Here is a 21,208-nt window from a genome sequence, read left to right as displayed (position 1 = left end):
AGTTTTCCCCAAGAGGGAAGGCTGGGAATCTTGACTTTGTACTCCCAGATAGTTATTTAATTCTGTTCCTCCTAGTGGTTCACAATTGAATTGTAAGAGTGTGGGGTGACTAAGGAGGCACCTGCCTTTCCTTCTTTATGAATGTGGTTTTGTTTTTTAACTTTCCGTAATAAAATGGAGCTTTCTCCGACTCTCGTGTTGCTTCTCTTTCTTTAGAAAAAAAGAAAAAGTGTATGTGGAGGAAAGGCTTCGGGTTCCTCATTTCCAAGCCTCTCTCTTCTTCCCATTGGCAGTGAAGAGGAAGGGGCTGTGGCTGTGGGAAGGAAGAATAATGGAGGATGAACCAGGAACTCAGCACTGAGTATAGAAGGGGCTTTAGGAGAGCCTTGCATGGGTTTCACGTGCAGGACAAGCAGATGTGAGGAAGGACAGTTGAGGTGTTCAGTAGACTAGAAGTATCATGAGGGCAGACTATGTCAGTTGGGTTCACTGTGGTGTCTCCACATCTGGCACCTAATAAGCACATAATTACTTCTAGAATGACTGAACAGATGAATTCATGAAAGGAGCTATAAAAAATAAATCTGAAGCACAGGACACTGAATTAAAGGATTGCAATATCCAGATGCTGGCTGCCATGCAAGCAACTGTAATGTGTGACACAACTCATGTGGCTACTGCAGGAGCTTTTTTTAGTCTAAGGTTTGGGGCCATCAACAGTCAGTCCTCTGAAACTGCTGCAAAATTTAGTGACTATCTACAGAAGGTCAATTTCCTGGAAGAGGGTCCCCTCTGATAGGCAACAGATTTTATATTCTAAAGGGTTAAGAACCACCATAATTCATGGCTTTGGTACCCATAGTTGACATTAGGGGATTTTCTTATTTCAAAGAATCTATCTTCTATGTGTAACATCTGCTATAGTTTACCTATTTTTTCAGTTGCCATGAAGTTGATTCTGACTCATTGCGACTCCATGTGTGTCAGAGTAGAACAGTGCTCCATAGGTTTTTCAATGGCTGATTTTTTTTTTTTTTTCAGAAGTAGATTGCCAAGTCTTCTCTTCTGAGATACCTCTGGGTGGACTTGAACCACCAACCTTTCAGTTAGCAGCCAACCACGTTAACTGCTTTATACCACGCAGGAAACATTTTACCTATGAAGTTATTTATTAGCTCTTCAGGCTAGTAAAGGCATAGCTGAGTAGTTATAGTCCTTTTACCACTACACAGGATGCCTCATCGAGTCTAACCAGAGGAGACCCCCCTTTGTTAAAAAACAAAATGTATTAGACAAATTAATCTTAAGCATATATGACAAGCAAGGTAACAAAAGAGTGAGCAGTTCAGAGAGGGTGTGGGTATGGAGGGGAACATAATTCTTTTATCAGTAGCAAATTCAGTAAAGATTCTAACCAGTTGTGACCTAGAAAAGCTGGGGCAGGAAGCTCTAAGATACCAGGGGTGGTGCTCTCAGTCCACCTCTGAAACAGAAAACAAGGCATCCAAGAAGTCAATGATATGGATCCCCCTGTGCCTTTTAATGGAATAACAACGTTTCATTTTCCAACAGTAGTGTCTGATAAGTCCAATCAACCACAAGAGTATGAAGGAGGGTCAAACAGGTGAGCCAGCAGAGCTTCAGGTAACAAGTTTGCTTTCAAATAAGCAACCATCAGTGAATTACTCAAGCTATTAGCAAAAGTGCAGAGTTTGCTCATTCCTTAGTTTGGATTCCCACCCCCCGCCCCAACAACTTTCTGAGCATCAAGAAAAGAGAACATCTTTGCTTTTCCCCCCAGTTCCCAAGTTTCTTCTGTCTGGAGGTCCCTCCTTATACCTAACCTGTGTTCACTCCTGCTGCAGGTACGGGTCCTAGCAAAGGTCCCTTCTCATCACTGGCTAATCTTTCAGAAGCATGGGCCTGAATTTCCTATTTGAAATATAACTCCTCTCCCCCTTACTTGCTTTATTTTTGGTTCCATAGAACTTACCTATTTTACATATTACCTATCTTGTCTGCCCGCATCCTCAAATGTAAATTCGGTAACGAATTTTTGTCTGATTTGTTCTCTGCTGTATCTTCTGCAACTAAAAAAAAAAAAAAAAAAAAAAACCCCGCTGCAGTGGAGTGGATTCCAACTCATTGCGACCCTATAGGACAAAACAGAACTGCCCCAAAGGGTTTCCAAGGAGTGCCTGGTGGATTCGAACTGTCAACCTTTTGGTTAGCAGCCATAGCTCTTAACCACTATGGCACTAGGGTTTCCCTTCTGCAACTAGAACTACCTCAAACAAACAAACAAAACCCCACCAAATTCATGGCCGTGGAGTTGATTCTGACTCATAGCGACCCTATAGGACAGAGTAGAACTGTCCCATGGGATTTCCAAGGCTGTAAATCTTTAGGAAGCCAGCTGCCACAACTTTCTTCTGCAGAGTGGCTGGTGGGTTTGAACCGCCGATCTTTTGGTTAACTGCAGAGCACTTTAAACAATTAAAACCAGTTGCTGTGGAGTCTATTCCGACTGACACTTTAACCCCCCAAAAAAAACCACTGCCGTGGGGTCGATTCCGACTCATAGAGACCCTACAGGACAGGGTAGAGCTGCCCCACACAGCTTCCAAGGAGCGCCTGGTGGATTCGAACTGCCAAACTTTTGATTAGCAGCCATAGTACTTAACCACTAAACCCACTGCCGTCGAGTCGATTCCAACTCATAGCGACCCTATAGGACAGAGTAGAACTGCCCGATAGAGTTTCCAAGGAGCGCCTGGCGATTGGAACTGCCGACCCTTTGGCTAGCAGCCACAGCACTAGGCCACCATACTTAACCACAAATAAAAAAACTCAGTATTTGTTGAATGAATGAGTGAAGCACCCACGAGCTGACCAGCAGGGGGCGATAGCACGATTGGGTAGAGGAGGAAATGGGGGGAGGAAGTGCTTTACTCCGAGCTTCTCGTACGGTAACGCGACGCTTGAACTTGTTCGGCCACCGTAGTGCTCAGGCCGGAAAAGCGCGTCCGCTTCCGGCTTTCGGGGTCCGGGAAGACGGACTGGGTTTGTTGGAAACTGAACCCGGAGGCCGTAAGTGGGCTCCTTTGCGGAGTTTAGGGTCCGGCTCGGGGGTCCAGGCCTCTAAGCAGACTGGCCCCAGCTCGGCTCGTCCGGACGCTTCAAGGCTGGGAGTGGTGACCGTAGGTTGCCATGGCGACGCCGGCCGGGCTGGAGCGCTGGGTGCAAGACGAGCTGCACTCGGTACTGGGGCTCAGCGAGCGGCACGTAGCCCAGTTCCTGATCGGCACCGCTCAGCGCTGCGCTTCGGCCGAGGAGTTCGTGCAGCGTCTGCGAGACACCGACACCTTGGACCTCAGTGGCCCGGCCCGGGATTTCGCCCTGAGACTCTGGAACAAGGTGTCGGGAGAGGTGGAGCGCGACTGGGGCGGTGCCTGGCGTGGGAGCGGTAGGAGTAGGGGTGGAGCAGGGGAGGAGCCCTACGTAGGTCCTGGTGAGGCTGGCCTAAATGTCCCGCAGTTAAGTAACGTCAGTTCGCCAGGTGTGTATCCGTTGTCCGTTGTCACCCAGGTACTGTGCTAGGTGCTGGGCGTCCAGCTCAGTGGAGAAGATCGAGGAGAAGGCTTTAAGTATGTTACTTTTAGGCTGCGTTAAGTGCTATAGAACAGTGTGTTAAACTTGAACGTGCTTACGATTCATCTAGGCCCCTTGTTTAAAACGCAGATTCCGATTCAGGAGGTCTGGGGTGGGTCTCAGTTTCTGCAATTTCTAATATGCTCCCAGGCGATGCGGATGCTGCTGGTCCACTGACCACACTTTGAGTGGGAGGCCATAGAAGAGATTTGTGGGAAGTGCTGTGGATGGAGAAGAGGGATTAGTGACCAGAGAAGGCAGGTCCCGAGAGCCCCTAGAATTTGTCAGGTAGAGAAGGGGGAAGGAGTAGTGGTATAAATAGTGAGCTCCTGGAGCACAGGACTGTGTACTTCTTGTCTTTGTATTCCTACCACCTAAGTTCCTGCCTTGTAGAAAGAGTGAAAGTGTTCAGCATATTCAGAGAATGGCAGATAGCCTGGTGTGGCTGTGGTATATGCTGCATGGCGAGAGATGAGGTTATGTACGTGCCATGTGGACAAGACTTTCTTTTCACCAGTTTATCCTTGGAGTTTGATACAGTTCGGGGCATGTGACAAGCCTCTGCAAAACAACCCTTGTAGCTTGTCAGCCTTTTTTGTAGGAATGACCCAATCACTGGGAAGAACAAAGCCAGGAGAAAGAGGCTGAGCAATTGAGAATTGGCCTGAAAATGTAAGCTCCACAAGGGCAGGAATTTTTATCTTTTTTGTTTATTCCTTGTCTGTAGTCCCTAGAAAAGTACCTGAAACATAACAGGCTTAATAAATGTTTGCCAAATGAATGAGAGGACGTTCAAAAGTTGAAGGGTCCTATTAAGGCTAAGGAACATGATGTGAAGCCATGGGGAAGAGAGGGGGCAAAGGTTGGTTTAAGAGCGAGTAATTCCTCAAAGGGAAATTAACTTAGGCACAGGGCTAAGTAAGTGGGCAGAGGTCAGGAGTTGCTCGCACCCCATTATCTTCCCCTCTCCTGACAGGTACCACGGAAGGCAGTGGTAGAAAAGCCAGCTCGGGCAGCTGAGCGAGAGGCCCGAGCCCTGCTGGAAAAGAACCGATCTTATAAGTTGCTGGAAGACAGTGAGGATAGCAGTGAGGAGACTGTGGGTAGGGCTGGGAGCAGCCTCCAGAAGAAGCGTAAGAAACGGAAACACCTCAGGAAGAAATGCCAGGAGGACGAGGAAGAAGAGGAGGAAGTGATCTCTGAGAAAGAAAAGAGAAAGACGGGGTAAGTTAGAAGCAAGATGAGAGGGGATGGGGCAGGTGGATGATGGGACTATAAGCCCTGTGGATGCCCTTACTTAATCTCCTGGGCCGGGCTGCAGGGGGAGTAAACAGCAGACGGAGAAGCCAGAGTCAGAGGATGAATGGGAGCGGACAGAGCGCGAGCGCCTTCAGGACCTGGAGGAACGTGATGCCTTTGCTGAGCGCGTTCGGCAGCGGGACAAGGATCGGACTCGCAATGTCCTAGAGCGGTCAGACAAGAAGGTGCATAGGAGCCAGAATGTTCTGTAAATCCCCAAGAAGATCCCTGGGTCAAATCTGATGTTGGGTGTGATCCCAGAGATGGTACGAAGACAGGGATCATCTCTAGCAGTATGTTCATCTTCGGGTTCTCTGCTAAGGTACCTCCCTGCTGTACCTGCAGCCATAGAGATTCCTTACTGAGGGGATATTTCTCTGTGAGGGGGCACATCAGAATGATCCTTTGCAATTCTAAAGGGGGATGGCGATGGGTTGTCGGGGGGCTTCTTGCCCTCACAGCCCTCCCCTCTTGGTTTCTTCTCCTAGGCTTATGAAGAGGCTCAAAAGCGCCTCAAGATGGCTGAGGAAGACCGGAAAGCCATGGTGAGTCCCAGGGCCCATGAAGCCAATCAGAAGGCAAAAGGAAATACTTTCTGATGGCGAGATTAGGGGAGGGAGAAAGGATACAAAAGAAGTACAGTGGGGATGATGATGGAATGCCCAGGCCTCTGGAGGATGGTATTTGGTTGACAGGAGCCAGCTGAGCACAGAGGAACTTGGAGAAGGCCATAGGATGGAATCAAGCTGTAGAGGGAAGGAACCATGGGTGAGAGCTACCCACAAACCCTCCTTCACTCTTTACTTTAGGACCAAATCACAGTATGTATTAGGGAGATGTGAACCTTCCTTGTTCCTGGGACTTAGCGGGACTTACTCAAAAGGCAGCTGCGATGTCATCAACGGGTGGCTAGAGGGCAGGGGCAGAGCAACTGTCCCAGCTCCCCAGGGATGTCCTGACCACCATCTCCAAGTACCTTTCTACCACCTAATCCCTGCATCCCCCACATGGCTTTATGATGTCTCTGTGGCTTCCTGAGTTGGTGTTCTTACTGGACAGGGGCAGAGCCCTTTGTAATTCATGAACCAGACTTCTATGATGCAAGTCTAGGTAGGGTAGGCAGTTTCCCAAGGGCCTAGTTTCCCAAATAAGGTCACACTTAGATTTCTCAAAAGAATCTCGAGAATCTTTGAGTCTTAAGAATGGCCTAGTCACCCTCAGGTCTCTCCTGACTAGTCCATCTCGTGTCCCAGCCCACAGAAGGGCTGTGGTCAAAGACTTCTGAGACATCTCTTAGTGCAGTCATAGTGCTTTCATTTGCCTGGACTTAATTTTTTGTTTCTTCTTAAATTATAAAAACTGTCCAACAAATGAGGGGAGTTGAAAGAGTACTACAGTGAACACTCATACAGACTATTCGAATTCCAAAATTGCTAATATTGTGCAGTATTTGCTATGTCTATGTAAATGAGGGTCTTTTTTTTAACCATTTAAAAGAGTTGTGGACATTATGGAATTTTAGCTCTAAATACATCAGCATATACCTGCTAAGAATAAAGACATTCCTCCCCAGGTCCATAGTGCCATTGTTACCCTCAAGAAGATGAACCATAATTCTCATGTATCAACTAAGAACCTGTCTACAGTAAAATTTTCTCAGTTACCCCAAAATGTTCTTAATAACTGCTGTTTCCAAACCAAAATCCGGTCAAGGTTCATACACTGCATTTGGTTGCTAGGCTTCTTCAGTGTGTTTGTTTTGTTCTTGTTTCGCTCGCTCGCTCTCTCTCTCATCTTGTACAGTGTCCTACATTCTGGATTTATCTGATCTTTAGGTTGTGGTGTTAAGTTCCGCTATAACCTGTGCTTCCTGTAAACCTTTAAAGTGGAAATTGGGTCTAAAGCTTCCCTTGATTCAGAATAAACAGTGTGGCAGGAACACCTATTGGGTGCTAATGTACCCTTCACATTCTGTCGCATCAGGGAGATACAGTATTTGGTTGTATGCTCCTTCTGCTGACAGCTTTTTATTTAGTGGTTTCACCAACCACTGTTGATCCTTTCTTGCATCAGTTATTACTTTGGGATTACAAAGTAATTTTTTGGTTATATTATTCCTTCTATATTGATTGGCTAGCTTTTTTTTTTTTTTTTTTAATAATACTTAATTGTGTTTAAGGTATAAGTTTACACAGCAAATTAGATCTCCGTTTAACAATTTCTACATAAATTATTATTCAGTGATACTGGTTACTTTTTCACAATGTGTCATGAGTCTCATTCATTCCATTCTGGTTGTACCATCTCCATTACTCAAGTTTTCCTACCCCCTTACCTTCTAATTTCTACTTTAATGTAATTTTTAATCATTTGGTCTCCTATACAGGGTTTTTTAAAGGAGCTTATTACTCACAGGTGATAGTCTTTATTTTATGAGCCCATCTGTTACTTAACTAAAAGGTGACCTGAGGGGATAGTTTCTTTCAAGGATAAAAGAGTACCTTAGCACAATAGTCTTGAGGAGTCATCTAGTCTCAACTAGTCCAGTAAGTATAGACTTTTTAGGAGTTTGAGTTCCGTTCCACATTTTTCTCCTATTCTATCAGGATCTGTCTGTTGTGGCTCTGGTCAGATCAGTAGGTAGTGGTAGCTGGGCACCATCTAGTTCTTCTGGTCTCAGGGTAGATGAGGCTGTGGTTCCTGTAGACTACTTTCTTTTATGAATCTTGGTTTTCTTCTTGCTCTTTGGTCCCAGACAAGTAGAGACCAATAGTTATATCTTAGGTGGCTGCATGCAAGCTTTTGGGTAACATTTTTATACCAAGAAGAGGTTTTCCTCAACAACTAGGAAAGACCTTTAATTTCTTCTTAAAAGGAAAGGTAAATGTTTCCCATTAATTACCAGTTTTCAGAGTAAGGAGTTTGGTAAAAGAGTTACTTCATTGGTGACAAATAAGGTTTTTCTCCCCATTCTCTTTGTGTGTGTGTACATCACATTGGACTTGTGGGTTTTATTTTTTGGTGTTTTATAGCCTCTTGTATTGTTATTCTTTTTGATATTCACATTGCTCTGATTTTTTTGGATGTCTGTCTGCCTTGCCTATCAAGCTGAAGGGGTATATTGATTGTTGTATACAGATTAGGTCATGATCATAAACTTCCATTTTAAGTCTTTAAGAAAAGCCAAGCAATTAAAATGAATCAGAGCCCCCAAGGGTAGGATATTGTGGGGTTTTGCCACTGTGGTGGAGGAGATTGTTGTGATCACAGGGGAGGCCATGTTGCCACAGCAAGAGGGATCATAGACTGGGAAGGGCCTTAAGGAGATGGTCAGTCTTCTACTGTCCTCCGTAATGTGTCCTAAGAAGCCTGTATCAAAGGTGAATGTGTTGAAGCCAAACGACATATAGTATGGGGGAGAGGTTAGTCCCAGAGAGCTAGGCGTCCCCAAATACATTTTGCCTTATAGGAATACTCTGATGCTCTGGTTCCAACTTTTTGTATATACAGGTTTTCCCTGCTATCTGAAAGTAGAGTTCCTGTGGAACCTTCCATATGCTGAAATGGCATAAAGTGGAGAAGCAGCTACCATTAATTTATATGGGAAAAATTTTTGTGTGTTCCCAGACCCACCTTGCTAATGGATAAACAAAATAAATCAAGATAAAGCATAGATGCTCACAGACACAGTTCAAAGCTATGGCGGCTTGATGCCGAGATGCTGAGTGTAGTTCCTGGGGAGGGAGCTTGGTGATACCACTCTTGCTGCTTGGGGTGCACGCTGCCTCTTTAACAGCTCACTGTAAAACAAACACTGAACGCTGTTTCATAAAAGCAAAAATCCTCTTCAGATTTCTCTTGGTTAGCAAAAATAGGTACTAATATAGGTCTTTCATAAAAGCAAAGTGGAATAAAGCGAGCTTTGGAAAAGTGGGGGATACCTGTAATTGATTCTTCCCCCTTCCCCAGATACATTCAGCGGCCCAACTTTGATTACATCTTCAGGTTGTACATTGCAGAAGAGGGTGGAGGGCACATCTTTAGACCCTCAGGAATTTTTCACCCTTCGGGCTAGGTAAGGAAAAGTGTTGCTGCTCCAGCAGGTGAGGATTTGACTGCCGCTTCCTGACAGGTCCCTGAGCTGCGGAAGAAGTCTCGCCGGGAGTACTTGGCCAAGCGGGAGCGAGAGAAGCTTGAGGACCTGGAGGCAGAGCTGGCTGATGAGGAGTACCTTTTTGGGGATGTGGAGCTGAGCCGGCATGAGCGGCGGGAGCTCAAATACAAACGGCGTGTGCGAGACCTGGCCCGTGAGTACCGGGCAGCTGGGGAACAGGAAAAGCTAGAGGCTACGAACCGCTACCACATGCCTGAGGAAACTCGAGGACAGGTGAGGTGAAGGGGTGTCTGCGTCAGCCTTGGTCCCAAGATGAGGGGAGGGAAGGCTTCAAGGGGCTGGGCAGTGTGTACAGCTGGCCCCTTCCTTGTCTCATTTTCCCAGTGGGCAGGGGTAGTGACTGGGAAGGAGGGACTGGGCAGAGAGGGCATTATCAGTCTTTGGGCCTCAAATGCCACCTTCCTCCATAGCCAGCACGAGCTGTGGATCTGGTGGAAGAGGAATCGGGTGCCCCCGGGGAGGAGCAGCGGCGCTGGGAGGAGGCCCGGCTGGGAGCAGCGTCTCTGAAGTTTGGGGCCCGAGATGCTGCCTCCCAGGAGCCCAAGTATCAGCTGGTGCTGGAGGAGGAGGAGACCATCGAGTTTGTCCGGGCCACTCAGCTCCAGGGTGATGAGGTGAGAGAGAGGGAGTTTTGGGGGATGTTCTGAGGAGGGTCTAAAACTGACTCTAGAGCGCTCACCCTCTTTCTCCTTCCTTAGGAGCCATTAGCTCCACCCCCTCAGACCCAGGCTCAGCAGAAGGAGTCCATCCAGGCCGTCCGCCAAAGCCTCCCGGTATTTCCATTCCGTGAGGAGCTCCTGGCTGCAATTGCCAATCATCAGGTCCTCATCATTGAAGGCGAGACAGGCTCGGGGAAGACTACCCAAATCCCCCAGTATCTCTTTGAGGAGGTAGGGTCATCCACCCTTCCAGGTTGCTACAACTGAGCATAGACGAACACAGTCCTGTCTTAGCTCCTTATGTATAATACTTTAAGTAATTATTTCACTGTCTTTTCCACCAAATCATGAGATTCTTGAGAATAAGGACCATACCTTTCTCATATTTTTAGTCTCAACTCCTACCATAGTGGCCACGTCTGGTAGGCATTCAGTAATGTGAAGGGATTGTGTGTGTGTGCATGTGTGTGTCAGAGGGAGAGAGAGAAAATGAGGCCCTCTGCTATACTCCACTCCAGACCCAGCTCCGCCTCCATTCATCAGAAAGGGCCAAAGAACGAGGAGTGAAAGGACTCATTTTCATGCTTTTTTACCTTTTTTTGTTCCCTGTCACTCGTGCTTTCCCCCAGTTGATTTGTCCTTTTCCAGCTCAAATCTAGCTGAACTCTGAAGTTGATCACTAGAAGGGCTAGGTCTTTGGGGCTGGATGAGGACCCCCTTTGAGGATCCTGGGTCTGTCATCCCTCTTCATCTACCATTTTTCTTGCCAGGGTTTTCAGCTTCTTTCTGTTCTCTCTTCTCTACCTGCTCTGTCCTGCTTTTACGATTTCTTTCTCTATATAAATACCAAAGACGGCATTTGTTTAGCAAAGGGAAAGCCTTCTCTTCTCCCTTGTCGTTCAGGGTTACACAAAGAAGGGTATGAAGATTGCCTGCACCCAGCCCCGGAGGGTGGCAGCCATGAGTGTGGCAGCCCGTGTGGCCCGGGAGATGGGCGTGAAGCTTGGGAATGAGGTGAGATCCATGGGAGACCGAGGGGTGGGGGGAGCCCCTGGTGTCTGGAACTCAGCCCACATTACCCTCTGGGCCCCTCATCTCCTAACACCAGCGTACTCTTGGTCACTAATGGCCACTTGACCAGGTTGGCTACAGCATCCGCTTTGAGGACTGCACGTCAGAGCGAACTGTTCTCCGTTATATGACAGATGGGATGCTGCTCCGGGAGTTCCTCTCTGAGCCTGACCTTGCAAGTTACAGGTACACACGGGCCCCAGCTCCTATGGGAGAGCCACCCACCTTCTCTTCCAGTCTGCCAACTCTCCAATGTTTTTCTGTGTCTCCTCTTTCTCTAATCTCTGGTCTTTCTCTCATTTCTTCTCACCCAGCCAACTTGCCCACTGTCCTCTGATTAATCCATCAGTTCTTGAGTTTTTTATGGTTCACGTAGTCCTGGAACTGACATCTAGGTACCATGGAGATGGGGCAGGAGGGTAGAAGAGACTGCAGGAAGGAGCCTCTCTCTTACTTCTGCTTTCTCTGGCAAGAGCAGCTGCTGACTCTGAGCGGATCCCAAAGGATATCTGACTTGTTGTGGCTTCAGCTTCCATCCTCCTGATCTTGGCTACTTTTGTCTGCCAAGGCTGGAGTAGGTTGAAGACCATTGGTTCTGGCTTTCTCTAACTATGTGTTAGTCCTGCATAACTGGAATCGTTGGCTTCTCCTTGGAGCCCCACATTTATCTTTGGGAGAAGAGAGGGATGGGAGCAGAGAGCCAGTCAACTGGGTACCATCCCCCTCCTGTCATCCAGGAACCTTCGTGTCCAGGCCTGCACTGCCCACGCTCTGCACTTACTGTTCCCTCCATTCCTTCTCCAGCGTGGTGATGGTGGATGAGGCTCATGAACGAACCCTGCACACAGACATTCTTTTTGGATTGATCAAGGATGTGGCTCGCTTCCGCCCAGAGCTCAAGGTCCTGGTAGCTTCTGCTACACTGGACACAGCCCGTTTTTCTGCTTTCTTTGATGATGCCCCTGTCTTCCGAATTCCTGGACGCAGATTTCCAGTTGACATCTTTTATACCAAGGTACCCCCTCAGGGAGGATGGGCTTCAGTCTGAGGCAGAGAAGCTGGGGTCTTTGGAGGAGGTCCCAAGGAGGGAAAGCTGGAATGGAGAGTCAGAAGGGGAGCAGGGGTAGAAGGTATGTTGAGCTGAGAGGAGAGGGAAAGGTGTAGCTAAGAATATGGCTTTCTTGTGACTCCTTCTCTCAGTGACCCCATCTCTCTCTCTTCCCCAGGCTCCAGAGGCTGACTACCTAGAAGCCTGTGTAGTGTCTGTGCTGCAGATCCATGTGACGCAGCCACCTGGGGACATCCTGGTGTTCCTGACAGGACAGGTACGTGATGTGGGGGTTGATCCCAAGGCAAACTAGGGCCAGCGTGTTGGCCTTTTGTGACTCTGGGACCCTGTGCTGTGCTATCCCCACCCCAAACCCAGGAGGAGATTGAGGCTGCCTGCGAGATGCTCCAGGATCGCTGCCGCCGCCTGGGCTCCAAAATCCGAGAGCTTCTGGTGCTGCCCATTTATGCCAACCTGCCCTCTGACATGCAGGCTCGGATCTTCCAGCCTACACCCCCTGGAGCACGAAAGGTCAGTTGGAGAAACCCACTCTCCACTCTCGCAACTGACACAACTAACAGCAAAAAAGATAGGCAGCTGTTCCATGCAAGGTATGCGTGGACACTGCTGCACTTACAAGGCTGAGTAGGAGTCAGTCCCTGGCCTCAGGAGCTGGGGAGAGACGGTGAGTATGGCAAGAACCGAGAGTCTGCCAAATGCATGAGCTGAAGGTGAGTACTGGAAAGATTTAGAGAATAAAGCAAGCCCTTGGCCTTCTAGAAGGTGGAATTTAATCTGGACCTTTAAGAAAAATGGCTGGGAGAAAAGAGGAAGGTTCAAGGTACTTTTGAGGCCAGAGAGAGAGCTAGCGGACTTAATGGAAGGTTCACGTGGTGAGGTAGTGGAGATAAGGCCAAAAACAACTTTGGACTGAGATTAGGGAGGGCCTCTGTTTGCAGGTAAAAAAGTTTGGACTTCAGACCATTGAATGGCCATCAAAGGATTTGAGTAGAGATGTAACTTTCATTCACAAATATTTAATGAGTTCCTCCTGTGTGCCAGGTACTATACTAAGGAATAAGGATACAGTAGTGATCAAAACAAAGTCTCTAGTCTCACAGAACTTAATCTAATGGGAGGAGACAATGGACATGTAAATACATAACATCAATTGTGGTAAGTGCTCTAAAGACATACAAAGCAGCATAGGAAGATGGGGACTGACTATGGGGGGGTGTGGGTGAGGGATAGTGGCAAGGTGTTTTTGTTAGGCTATAGGGAAGGCCTTTCTGATAAGGTATAAGTAGGGCACAGACCTGCATCAGGTGAGGGAGGGAGCCAGGCTGTTTCTGGGAGAATGCTCCCAGAAGAGGGAACAGCTTGTGCAAAGGCCCTGAGTCAGGGAGCAGCAGTGTGCAGGGGTAAAGGAAAGTTGGGTAGAGTGCTAGGAGATGAGGTCAGAGAGGTTACCAGGAGCTAGAAGACATAGGGCTTTAAGCAGTTTAATTCTAAAGTAGGATGGGAAGCTATTGAAGGATGGGGGAGTGATGTGACAGGTGTACATCTTAAAAAGATTATTCTGCTGTGTTGGCATCTCCTGTCTAAAGAGGAGATGGGAGGGGAGAGGGGGTTAGAAACTGGCAAAACGGTCACGAAAGGAGAGATTGGAAGGAGGGAGCGGGCTGACTCATTAGGGGGAAAGTAAATGGGAGTATGTAGTAAGGTGTATGTAAGTTTATGTGTGAGAGACTGACTTGATTCGTAGACTTTCACTTAAAGCACAATAAAAATTATTAAAAAAAAAAATCGTTCTGGATGCCAAGTGAAGATAGGCTGGGAGAAGAAGCAGGGAGATGTGTTAGGAGGCTGTTGTAGGAAGTGATGTGTGAAGATTAAGAGGAAAGTGGTACATAGAGAAGATGGGGGCAGGAACCTAGATACTCCAATGTCTCATCTCTGAAATAAACCCTAGATCCTCTTTTTCACTTCCTTTCTACATTATGGAAACCCTGGTGGCATAGTGGTCAAGCGTTACAGTTGCTAACCAAAAGGTCAGCAGTTCGAATCCACCAGATGCTCCTTGGAAACCCTATGGGGCAGTTCTACTCTGTCCTGTAGGGTTGCTCAGAGTAGGAATGGACTCAATGGCAATGGGTTTTTCCACTTTACACCCCTGCTGACCCCACTTCTGTCTACCTTTCCATTGGCCTTGTCTTTCTCTCCTGACTTGGGACACCAACCCCCTCTGCCCCTGCCCCTCATCTGCACCTGCTTCTCTACTCCTAGCTTTCCAGGATGATTTTTTTCTAGGTAATGAGTTGGGCAGGTCTTGAGGTGACTCCATATCCTCTCTCCCAGGTGGTTGTGGCAACGAACATCGCTGAGACATCTCTCACCATTGAGGGCATCATTTACGTGCTGGATCCAGGATTCTGTAAGCAAAAGAGCTACAACCCCCGCACAGGCATGGAGTCGCTCACTGTCACACCCTGCAGCAAGGCCTCAGCCAATCAGCGAGCTGGCCGGGCAGGTCGGGTGGCTGCAGGAAAGTGCTTCCGCCTGTATACCGCCTGGGCCTATCAGCATGAGCTCGAGGAAACGACGGTGCCTGAGATCCAGAGGACCAGCCTGGGCAATGTTGTGTTGTTGCTCAAGAGCTTAGGTGATTGGGTGCCCTAGTCCTCCTGAAAGAGGAGGGAGGTGGGGCTGGAGTAACTGGGTTCTTGTGAAGGGACTCTATCTGATCCCCTCCCATCTTTCTTTAGGGATCCATGACCTAATGCACTTTGATTTCCTGGACCCTCCACCATATGAGACCCTGCTTCTGGCTTTGGAGCAGCTGTATGCTCTGGGAGCCCTCAACCACCTTGGGGAGCTTACCACGGTGAGATAGGAGGGAAACATGGGGTAGGGGACAGGATGAAGAGATCAGGATGGCTCTGGTGACCCCTCTAATAGTGGTGGGAAACCTGAGGGAGGACCGGCCTCGACTGTCTCTCTCTTTCTTCTTAGTCTGGTCGGAAGATGGCAGAGCTGCCAGTGGACCCCATGCTATCTAAAATGATCTTGGCTTCTGAGAAGTAAGCTCCCTCCCTGCCCCTGCCCCCTTAGCCCACAAACTGGCCATGCCTTCTCCTGTCTCTGGGCCCTCTGTCTCTAGTAATAGTCACTTATTAGAGAACTCTTACTGCCCCTTTTGAAGCCCACAAGTGTCAGTAAGACCCTGCCCTATCCTTGATCATGATATCAAATGGGAAAGATTGACAGACATGGAAAATTCAGGGCATAAAAGAAATTGGAAGATTTTCCATCTGTGAGGGGTGCTGAAGAGGGCTGGTTGGAACTTACTAAAGTTTCAGATCAGAACACTTAGCTATAGTTGTGGAACGACTACCTTCAAATGTCATTCCCCTGCCATGGTTGAGGTCAGAGATCATTATATGAACCACCGCAAGTGCTGTCTTTCCTCAATGCATGTAATACATGCCTTCCTACTGCAGAGGCTCTCAGAAGTCCCCGGTGCTTTCCTACCATCCTTTCCCCCCACCTCCATAGATATCACTCCTGTATAACTGTTTGATCTACGGCCCCCACCTCCTCGACCCTCAGTTGCCACTGCCACCACCACCAAAATCTATCAGCTGTCTGACTTGTAGCCACTATCCCAACCCACCTGAGGAAACATTCATCACACAATGATCATTTTTTTTCTCCATCATGTTTGTTCTTGAGTATTTTTCTTTGAACGCTCATGTTCTACCCTTCCTGCCCCAGGTACAGCTGCTCAGAGGAGATCCTGACAGTTGCTGCCATGCTCTCTGTCAACAATTCTATCTTCTACCGGCCCAAGGACAAGGTCGTCCATGCTGACAATGCCCGTGTCAACTTCTTCCTCCCTGGTGGTGACCACCTGGTTCTACTCAACGTTTACACACAGGTAACTGGGCTCGGGTGAGTGGAAATGAAGACATGGGAGGAGACTCTAGTTCTGCTGTCTATGTAACTGTCCTTTTTTAACCTTCACAGTGGGCTGAGAGTGGCTACTCTTCCCAGTGGTGCTATGAAAACTTCGTACAGTTCAGATCGATGCGCCGAGCCCGGGATGTGCGGGAACAGCTAGAGGGGCTCTTGGAGCGTGTGGAAGTTGGTCTTAGTTCTTGCCAGGGGGACTATATCCGAGTACGCAAGGTCAGCATTTCTTCAGTCTACTGTTGCCCACCTAGCGTCCCCCATCTCCTTGGGAGATGAGGAGCATGCTTCAGTTCCTCCAGTCCAAGAATATGCTGTTTTCCCAGGCCCTTTCTCCCCCAGACCACTGAAGGTTGATTCTCAATGGGTTCTTCATGCATTCTGTAGCTTTCTAGTTCCCCAGAAGCTTGAACTGAGAAGGTAGTGAGTGCTGAGGCTTCCCTTATGTCTGGCTTTCCCGTTGACTTTCTTTTCTTAGGCCATCACTGCTGGTTACTTCTACCATACTGCACGGTTGACTCGTAGCGGGTATCGCACAGTGAAACAGCAGCAGACAGTGTTTATTCATCCCAACTCCTCCCTCTTTGAGGAACAGCCACGCTGGCTGCTCTACCACGAACTTGTCTTGACCACCAAGGAGTTCATGAGACAGGTGAGGTACCATCCCTTACCCCGGCAGGTAGAGGTTGTATGGAGACATGATATCCTGGCAAGCTAGGAACACAGTCTCAAGTTGCTGGGACTGCGAGAGAAACAGAAAACAGGCGTTGGCCTAGTGTAAATAGACATCTTTTCTAATAGCTATCGCAGCATCTTCTAAGATCTGGTGAGAACTATATATTGGTTCAATAAATACTATTTCAGCGTCTCAGATGTTGGAGCTACAGTGGTGAACAAGGCAAATGAAGTCTCTGTCCTCATAGGGCATACTTTATAGTCTTTAGCTTCCAGGCTTTTCTTAGGGGTAATTTACTTGCACTTTGAGTAACACTTTGAACCTAAGGACTGTAAAGTAGAGGTGTCTTTGCCCTTTGATTATGATAATAGAGCACGGCTCCTTTTCCCCTAGCCCTGCAGTCAGAGGGGAAAGAAGATAACTTCAGTTATACACACATGAGAATCTAGGTTGGAAAGAAGAGAAAACTACTAATCCTTTCTCTCCCCTTCTAGGTACTGGAGATTGAGAGCAGTTGGCTTCTGGAGGTGGCTCCCCACTATTATAAGGCCAAGGAGCTAGAAGATCCCCATGCTAAGAAAATGCCCAAGAAAATAGGCAAGACACGAGAAGAACTAGGGTAAAAAGGGGATGTAAGCAGAATCTGACTCCATCTCCTTTTCCTTCTGTACATTATTTAATATCTATTGAATAAAATTATTTTTGGAATAAAGCTGGTGGGAACTTTTGGGATTCAAAGAAAGTGGCAAATGGAAAGCCTATCATATATTCACTTTAGCTTTATTATTTACAAGTTAAATTACACAGCAGCTTTACACAGCATGAGATGGAAAGAAAGAAAGGAGACAGAAGAGGCGAGGAAGTTGGCTCCTGAGAATCTTGGCTGCCTATACCCCCTTCTCTTGTGCGTAACAAAGTCTTCAGTGCTGCCTCCACCCTGGTTCCCCATCAGGCCTTGGTATGCAGGTGTAAGCTGGGTTCTGGTTCTGACAGTCCCAGGGCCACCAGGGCTCCCATTAGCAGCTTCTTCACAGGTGTCGGGGGTGAGTGTGAAGGCATCAGCTGCAGGGAGAAAGGTTAATGTCAGCTGAGAGCATCTCTGGATGCTTTACCCCTTCACCCTACCCTCTCCCCCACCCACCCTGGAACTCACTTTATCTAGGTGATGGCGACAAATGAGGCCATCTGAATTCAGGTAGAAGGTAGAATAGGCATCATAGGTCCTGGGGAGGGGGGAAGTGAGAGGCTTACTGAGGGAGAGGGTGACTGGTCCCAAATTTTAATTCAAACATTTTCATTTAAATGAGTTCTTAGACTTTGCTATATTTTAGGCGATCTTGAGAATTTTTAAAAATCCTGATACCCTGGTTGCAGGTGTGTAGCATCAATATTTTTAAAAGATTTCTAGGTGATTCCACTGTGCAGCAAAATCTGGGAACCACTGGTTTAAACACACCATTAGAGGCTGAGCCTAACAATTTTGGGGATTCTACTCTGCCAGAAATTTACCAGATACTTTACCTAAGAGGGGAAACCCTGGTGGCGTAGTGGTTAAAAGCTTGGCTACTAACCAAGAGGTTGGCAGTTCAAACCCACCAGAAGCTCCCTGGAAATCTTATGGGGCAGTTCTACTCTGTCCTACAGGGTCACTGTGAGTGGGAATTGATTCAACAGCAGTGGGTTTGGTTTACCTAAAAGGAATTTTCATTTGTTCAGTAAGTATTTGAGTACCCAAAATGTGCCAGGTAATGTACCTTAAAAAACTGAAGTTCAGAGGTTTGCTAATATACTCAAAAGTCCCTATTCTTTTTGTTACATTAGACTAACAGAAGATCTCTACTCTCAAGCAGCTCACGGTTAAGTCAGGGTAGATCAGGGTTTGCCTGGGAGATGAGATTATCATGTTCCTAAAATCCTAAAATCGTAGTTTGGGTCCTTTCTCACTTACCGGTAAAGCTCACCCTTGTCACGCTTGTAGAAACGCAGAACCAGCATATGGATGGGCAACCCCACAAGCCGCCAACGGGCTTGCACGGTCCAATTCTCAGGGTGGCGGGTCAGCTGTAGGACTTCCAACCGAAATTGTGCAAAGTAGTTCCAGGCCAGGAAACGGCAGAGGATAAGTGACAGAATATACCATGTCCGGCCTCTGTGAGTAGGGGATGGGAAAGAAACTTAAGGATGGCAGAATCAGAAAACCATCTGGTCTCTGCCCAAGGAACGGGGTACAGCTGTGATAAGCAGCGTAGGACTTTTGGAAGTGGAAAGGGTTGGGTATCTAGCACTGAGCCCTTTCCCCCCCAAGGCCCTACCAGTGCCCCGACTCTCACTTGGTACGCATGTTCAGGATCTCATTGATGAATTCCACATCCGATGAGTAGAGAGTATAGTCGTGGGAGTGAAGGAAGAGGTTGGGAAGCTAGGTGAAAGAAGGTGTCAGCCCAGTGAGAAAGATAAAAGATGATCCTATTTCTCGGTTTTCTATTTTTAGTGTCCCCCTCTTCCAAGTGAAAGGTCATCTCATCCCACGTTTAGCCTCCCCTAACCTGAACTGAGGTGCATCTTCCTGGGAGAATGTTTATAACAGCTCTCTATGCCTGCCTCATGGTTCCATGAAAGAATACAGTTAACCACCTATTTCCAATATTTCCTGTATCCCTCCCACTGTGGACAAAGGCCACTTTCAAACTGACCTACCTCTTGTCTTAGTCTCTCATACATGACAGCCAGGTGCTCCTCCATACCGGAATCCCCTGATGGTGTGGCAGGGAAAGAGTGGGCGGTCCCAGGGGCTTGAAAGGGTATCAAAGCCCCAGGATAGGGGCAGGGAGGTCCCTCAAAGAGGCTTCTAAGCCCATCCAGGCAGCCCCTGTGCAACTCAGGTCCTGGTCCCTCCTCCCCATTTCCTGGAGGGAGAACCACCCATGGTGAAGTGAGGGCCTGGACCTGAGGGAGAGGTAGTGAGGGGGTCTGGGGAAGTGGCCGAGTGGATGGGCATGGGGGTAGGGGAGACCAGAGGAGGGGAGAAGGTGGAGGAGTGGTTGTCGTGGAGTGGGGCCAAAGTGGGGGGAATGGTAGTGCCCATGGAGAAAGCTGGTCCTAAGGAGGAAGAACAAAAGGGAAAAAGAATTCAGCTGCCTAATGCCTCTTCATCCAAGTTCTGCTTCCCTCGTCAATAGTCTCCTGCTCCCACCTGCTTCTCCTGACAGGCGAGATAGAACTACATACTAGAGGAATGGATTCATCTCTACTGAAAACTGTTTCCATGTTACACAGGAACAAGGACCTTCCCCAAACATTAACAAACACTTGTTTAAGATTCCAGCACAGTTTTGGGGGCAGTGTCACTTCTCATAGACAAGAATCCTATTATAATGATACCCGTTTGATGAATGAGCCAAAGGATAAATAACAAGCTTTACTGTACTGTGAGCGAAATTATGCGGCCTACAGCACAACTCCACTCCACGATTAAGTGTGTTAGGCAAATATTGTACAGAGAAAACATCCAACTGGAGCTAGGACTATTTTCTTTGAGCTCCAATTCTACCGTGCAGCCCTAGGCACTCTCATTCCCCATGCCTCAACGTCCTATAAATGGCCTCCTATAAATGTGAGATAAAGCCTCACTGGTTTATTATCAGGAATATACGAGATAATGAATGCAAATAAAACTCTGCAATTTACAATGCAGCACAAACGTCAGCTACTCTCAGTTCCAGCCCCTGTAAAGGACACAATCCCAGGAGACAAATGCTGGGCTTCATTCTCCCCGGTCACCGACACTGAAACTGCGACGAGGGGAGGTCACTCAAAATCAGGCCTGACCCGAGCACGCCGCTCCGGAGGAAGCCCCGGGGCCTCACTCCGGGGAAGGCGGGCGGCAGAGCGGGTACCTGTGTCCACGACTGCGTCCCCGAGGAGCCGGCTCAGCCGGGGGCGTGGCCATCTTGCCCGCCCGGGCGCCGGGGCCCGAACCGGGTCACCCGGGCCGGCCTTGCTGCCAGAACCGCTACCCAGGTGGAGGATGCGCCGGCTGCAGAGCTCAGTCCGCTTGGTCGGGTGGGGCCCAGTGGCCTCCCAGGCGGCGCCGCAGCTGCGAACCTCGCCGCCCCGTCTGCCCTTCAAATCACCTCCAGCCTCAGGTAACCGCAGAGATCCGGGGGCAGAACTTAAGTTCCCGGTTGCCCCAGCCTAGGACCCCCTTGCCCGCTCTCAGATCCGCCAAAATCGACATCTCGCGCGCTCCGGTCCCCCAGACCCTCGCCCCTCCACGCGCCGCGAGTCACAGGTGGGAAGGGGCAGTGGGGCGCTCCTGCGCCTGCGCGGAGGCGGGCGCGCTCCGCCCCCCGCGCCGGCTCTGAGGAGGGTCTCTCCCCGCCCCCTCTCCTCCCCGCACGCTTCCTCTCAGTTGTTACCTGGGGTCGAGCTTGGTAGGCGCGGAGGCAGGGGCCGAGACGCCGGGCCGTCGCCCGGCAGGACTGGTACATGATGTTCCGGGAGTGGAGAGAGCGCCTGCCGAGTCGGCCTCCGGCCTCCTCACAGGGGTGAGCGCGCCCCGGAGCCGGCTTCGTGAAGGGGAAAGGGGGGGTAAGGGGCTGAGGGGAGGGAAACCGAGATGTTGCGCGCTTGCGCGCTTGCGCACTCCGGGTTCCAGAGGG

At 48.7% G+C, this 21,208-nt stretch overlaps 2 protein-coding genes across 7 annotated transcripts; one reads left to right on the top strand and one right to left on the bottom strand.

The window, feature by feature from the left end:
• The first annotated feature begins 3,012 nt into the window (after positions 1–3,012).
• On the top strand, positions 3,013–17,289 carry DHX16 (DEAH-box helicase 16). 6 transcript variants are annotated; one of them, XM_064283011.1, is made up of 19 exons: positions 3,013–3,429; positions 4,628–4,875; positions 4,973–5,135; positions 5,439–5,495; positions 9,083–9,337; positions 9,535–9,738; positions 9,823–10,014; positions 10,687–10,797; positions 10,925–11,040; positions 11,659–11,869; positions 12,081–12,179; positions 12,281–12,433; positions 14,261–14,564; positions 14,668–14,786; positions 14,915–14,982; positions 15,677–15,839; positions 15,929–16,090; positions 16,350–16,523; positions 17,042–17,289. In XM_064283011.1, the coding sequence occupies exons 1-19, from the start codon at positions 3,211–3,213 to the stop codon at positions 17,168–17,170; spliced, it is 3,147 nt and encodes a 1,048-aa protein (XP_064139081.1). In that variant the 5' UTR covers positions 3,013–3,210; the 3' UTR covers positions 17,171–17,289. The 6 variants fall into 6 exon arrangements, with proteins under 6 accessions (XP_064139081.1, XP_003422502.1, XP_023397428.2 ...); XM_003422454.4 differs by having other exon boundaries at positions 3,014–3,417; XM_023541660.2 differs by lacking the exons at positions 3,013–3,429; positions 4,628–4,875 and adding an exon at positions 5,646–5,718 and having other exon boundaries at positions 5,022–5,135.
• Positions 17,290–17,311: 22 nt separating this feature from the next.
• On the bottom strand, positions 17,312–21,193 carry C1H6orf136 (chromosome 1 C6orf136 homolog). The gene is made up of 6 exons (XM_064283128.1): positions 20,966–21,193; positions 19,245–19,646; positions 18,878–18,966; positions 18,496–18,696; positions 17,701–17,770; positions 17,312–17,609 (listed from the first exon to the last, which is right to left on the bottom strand). Exons 1-6 carry the CDS (start codon positions 21,035–21,037, stop codon positions 17,496–17,498), a joined length of 948 nt encoding a protein of 315 aa, XP_064139198.1. The 5' UTR covers positions 21,038–21,193; the 3' UTR covers positions 17,312–17,495.
• Positions 21,194–21,208: the final 15 nt, after the last annotated feature.

The sequence above is a fragment of the Loxodonta africana genome, chromosome 1 (genome assembly GCF_030014295.1).
Source record: "Loxodonta africana isolate mLoxAfr1 chromosome 1, mLoxAfr1.hap2, whole genome shotgun sequence".
NCBI classification, from domain to species: domain Eukaryota; kingdom Metazoa; phylum Chordata; class Mammalia; order Proboscidea; family Elephantidae; genus Loxodonta; species Loxodonta africana.
The sequence above is the reverse complement of the archived record's forward strand: the minus strand, read 5'-3'. Positions and strand labels throughout refer to the sequence as shown.